Source organism: Condylura cristata, unplaced genomic scaffold, assembly GCF_000260355.1.
Source record: "Condylura cristata isolate star-nosed mole 26May11 unplaced genomic scaffold, ConCri1.0 scaffold00005, whole genome shotgun sequence".
Classification (NCBI taxonomy): domain Eukaryota; kingdom Metazoa; phylum Chordata; class Mammalia; order Eulipotyphla; family Talpidae; genus Condylura; species Condylura cristata.
This window is the reverse complement of record NW_004567106.1, coordinates 63,757,949-63,761,145: the sequence shown is the minus strand read 5'-3', so window position 1 is coordinate 63,761,145 and position 3,197 is coordinate 63,757,949. Positions and strand designations below refer to the sequence as shown.

General features: G+C 59.3%; 1 protein-coding gene across 2 annotated transcripts; it reads left to right on the top strand.

The window, feature by feature from the left end:
• The first annotated feature begins 6 nt into the window (after positions 1-6).
• On the top strand, positions 7-3,197 carry LOC101624838 (chromosome unknown open reading frame, human C7orf49). 2 transcript variants are annotated; one of them, XM_012721025.1, is made up of 4 exons: positions 7-606; positions 946-1,190; positions 1,618-1,693; positions 2,907-3,197. In XM_012721025.1, exons 2-4 carry the CDS (start codon positions 1,060-1,062, stop codon positions 3,180-3,182), a joined length of 483 nt encoding a protein of 160 aa, XP_012576479.1. In that variant the 5' UTR covers positions 7-606; positions 946-1,059; the 3' UTR covers positions 3,183-3,197. The 2 variants fall into 2 exon arrangements, with proteins under 2 accessions (XP_012576479.1, XP_004677119.1); XM_004677062.2 differs by having other exon boundaries at positions 7-1,190.

Genomic DNA, 3,197 nt, shown 5'->3' with positions numbered 1-3,197 from the left:
CATTCCTGCCCTTGGCCTGGCCGACGGGGCTAGGAGCGGGTTTGCCCGTGTGCCATTGGCCCGGCCTCTGCTTCTGGGAGTGTCGGACAGCGTGGCCGACGCTAGACACGGGTTTGGGGTCTGGAGGACCTGGCGGCGAGCCCCGGCTGGACAGTGGCACATTTTTTGTGACCTTGTGCAAATGGCCCAGCCTCCGCCCTCGTTGGTAAAATGGGCTTAGCAGTATCTGCGCCGGGGGCAGCCGCCATGACCTCGTCCTGAGGGGGGCACTCCTGAGCAGCTTTCAGGGTGACTGCCTAGGGGAGGACCCAGCCTGGCACCCGAAGTCACTGGCTGGGCTTGGCTTTTAGGAGGGAGGGACTGAGTGGAGTCAAGAGGGGCCAGGGAGGAGTGAGGTTAAGAAGAGAGGTCCTCCCTGGGCAAGAGGGGTGGGGAAATCCAAGCCCAGGCACACTGGCTAACGTCCAGTCTTGGGATTAAGGAAAGGGTGTTGGCTATTCACTGTGACTCCAAATGGCTCCAGAATTGTTGTAAGCACCCCAGACAGAGGAAATGAGAGTCTGGAGTTGGGAGAGACGATGGAGACCTTGGAGGTTGATTTTGGGGGTAAGCAAGACTGGGCACCCTGGAGTCAGTGACTATCCGATGTTGAGGAGTTGGTGGGGGTGGGAGAGAGGGGTCCTTTATTCTGCTCCCATGGGAGGGGGCCCACCCCTCCTAGGTTGATCATCTGGAGGCCTGGCAGCCCTGTGGAGCGTGGGCACAGTGAAGGTCAAAGGGCTGTTTCTCCCCAGCCCACCAGCCTGCTCCTCACTACTGCACCCCCAACTTGATGCCCTGTGAACCGCCTGGCCCGGTCACCTCTGGCCTCCCCTGCCAGGAGCTGTGGTGATGAAAGTATTCCAGCTTACTCAATTTCACTGGCTTGTTTCTTTTTCTCAACAGGAGTTAACACTTGACTCCCATTGAAGATGACAGACCTCCAATTCCTGCTGTGAGGAGGGTAGGCTGTGCTGTGCGGAAAGGGAGAAACTGACTCCTCTTCCTGAGAGGCGAGCGATGGAAGCCTTACAATCCAGTACTAAAAAGAGGGTCCTTCCCTCATGGATGACGGCCCAGAAGAGCACAGGGTGGGCGACAGCCCCCAAGAAGAGGAGAACCATAGCGGCTGCAGCGGAGGCCGGCACCCGGTTAGATGGCACCTCCAGGGGAGTCTGCGGGGGTGGGGGGGACATCTCAGGGAGGCAGGCAGGCGCCCACCCGGGTCAGCCCACGGGGAGGGGCCCCGTTAGCTAGTGCTCAGAGGCCGCTGTCCCAAGTGCCGGTCTCTTCACTTGAAGAGAGATGAGGGCCAGGCTGCCCGCAGCAGAGCTGCAGGGCAGACTGACGACAGCTCGCTGCGGCTGGTGTGACCTGGAGGCTGAGGGACGGGTTGGCGGAAGGACGGTCACTGTGGGAGTCCTCAGGCTGCCAGGGAGAGGGATGTCCCTGGTCACAGGTCCTGGCGGGGCCCTGGGCGAGCCAGGCTTCTTTCCCGGCGGAGGGCCCAGGGATGGGACCCCCTGCTCTCATTTGCTTCTTCTGGTCCCCACCTGTGGCTTCGTGCCTTTGTTTCAGACTTCCTGCTGTGAAGACTGTGTACTGCATGAGCGAGGCCGAGCTAGTAGACGTTGCTCTGGGGATCCTGATTGAGGTAAAGTTCACTGTGTCTGATGACCTGAGCCCCTTCCTGGGCAGAAACTAGACCAGGCCAGTCAGCGTCAGCCCGAGCCCCCCCGTGGCTTTGGGCGGCCCCCGAGCCACTCGAGTCCCCCCATGTCCTAGTCTTCTCTGGCTGGGCTCCTCCTGGCCTCTCGCAGGTGTGGTGTGCCCCCACTGGGCATTTGGGGTTGGACACCTGGGACGGTGTGGCGGGGAGGGGGCCCAGCCCTGTGGAGGGGACAGGTGCTGCTGCTTGTGCCTGAGGGGCTCAGGGTGGCAGCTGACTTCTCCCTGAACTTAGCAGCAGGCCGCTGCCGCCTGCCGCCTGGCTGAAGTAATCACAGCACTTCCGAGTCGGAATATACAACCTGAAACTCGGTCCTTTTATATATTGTAGTCTCATGTAATTCTTTTTTTCCCCCTTTATATATATATTTTTAATTTAAAGATTTATTTATGCATGCAAGAACTGGGATGTAGACTAGAGGTGCGGGAAGGGGGGGTGACTCACCAGAGACAGAGTGGGGGGCAGACCAGGCAGTGTGACTGACATACACTGCTGAGGGGAGCAGCAGGGAGACTGGAGAGGTCTGCTGCACCCTGTGGGGCAACTCCCCGGCCGGGGGTCGAACTCAGGCCGCCGTGGCTGCTGAGCTGGGTAGTGCTGAGGCTGTAGCCCCTGCACCACAGGAGGCCCCTTTAACGCTTTGAAAGGACAGGTTTACTCGGGTAAGGAGAGGAGAGGCCCCTGCATAGTCACAGGCGGGCAGGAGAGCTGCCTCAGTTAGTTCTGCCGTCACCTGGTAATGTAGTTACTTCAGAGAGGGAGAGCGTTATCTTCCTGCTTTCAGAGATGAAGAAATGCAGACGAGGGGCTTCGCTGGTGACAGCTTGGGCCCACACTCCAGCTGGTTCTGTGTTCCCTCCATCCTCTCACCCTGCCTTTCAGACAGGTTTTGTGTGTGTGCTTATTTCTCTTCTACTCAGCTGTTCCTCGGGTTTGTGTCTGCTCTGCGCTCCAGCAGGTCTTGATTCCTCCCAGTGGGAGGGGAGGCATGAGGAGTGGGGTGGTGTCTGATTTGGGGGCCAGCCTGACCTGGTCACAACCCGGGTTCCCAGTCACCTCTGGATCTGTTCTGTGCCACTGACAGACCAGCACATCAGGGAAAGAAAACATGTGTTTTGCCTGGACTTCTCTTCCGCAGGACAGAAAGCAGGACAAGCTCTTGGAGCAGCCGTTTCTGGCGGGTGCTGATAGTCCGGAGCGGTCCCCCACCAGCTCTGGGTCACCGTCAGCGTCACCGTCAGCACCCTCATCAGCGAGTTCTGGGAGCAGTGAGGACGAGGACAGTGAGGAGGACGCCCTCCCCCCGGGCCTCAGCCCTTCTGAGGGGTCTGGCCAGTCTGTAGCCGCCTCCAGCAGCAGCCCAAGGGAAGATGAAGACGTGTTAAAATATGTCAGGGAGATATTCTTCAGCTAAGGGACCAGACCCAGG

Coding starts and splice junctions, on each gene's coding strand:
- LOC101624838 (XM_012721025.1), top strand. CDS start 1,060: ATGGAAGCCTTACAATCCAGTACTAAAAAGAGGGTCCTTCCCTCATGG. Junction 1,191..1,617: donor GCAGCGGAGGCCGGCACCCG/GTTAGATGGCAC, acceptor CCTTTGTTTCAG/ACTTCCTGCTGTGAAGACTG. Junction 1,694..2,906: donor CTCTGGGGATCCTGATTGAG/GTAAAGTTCACT, acceptor TCTCTTCCGCAG/GACAGAAAGCAGGACAAGCT.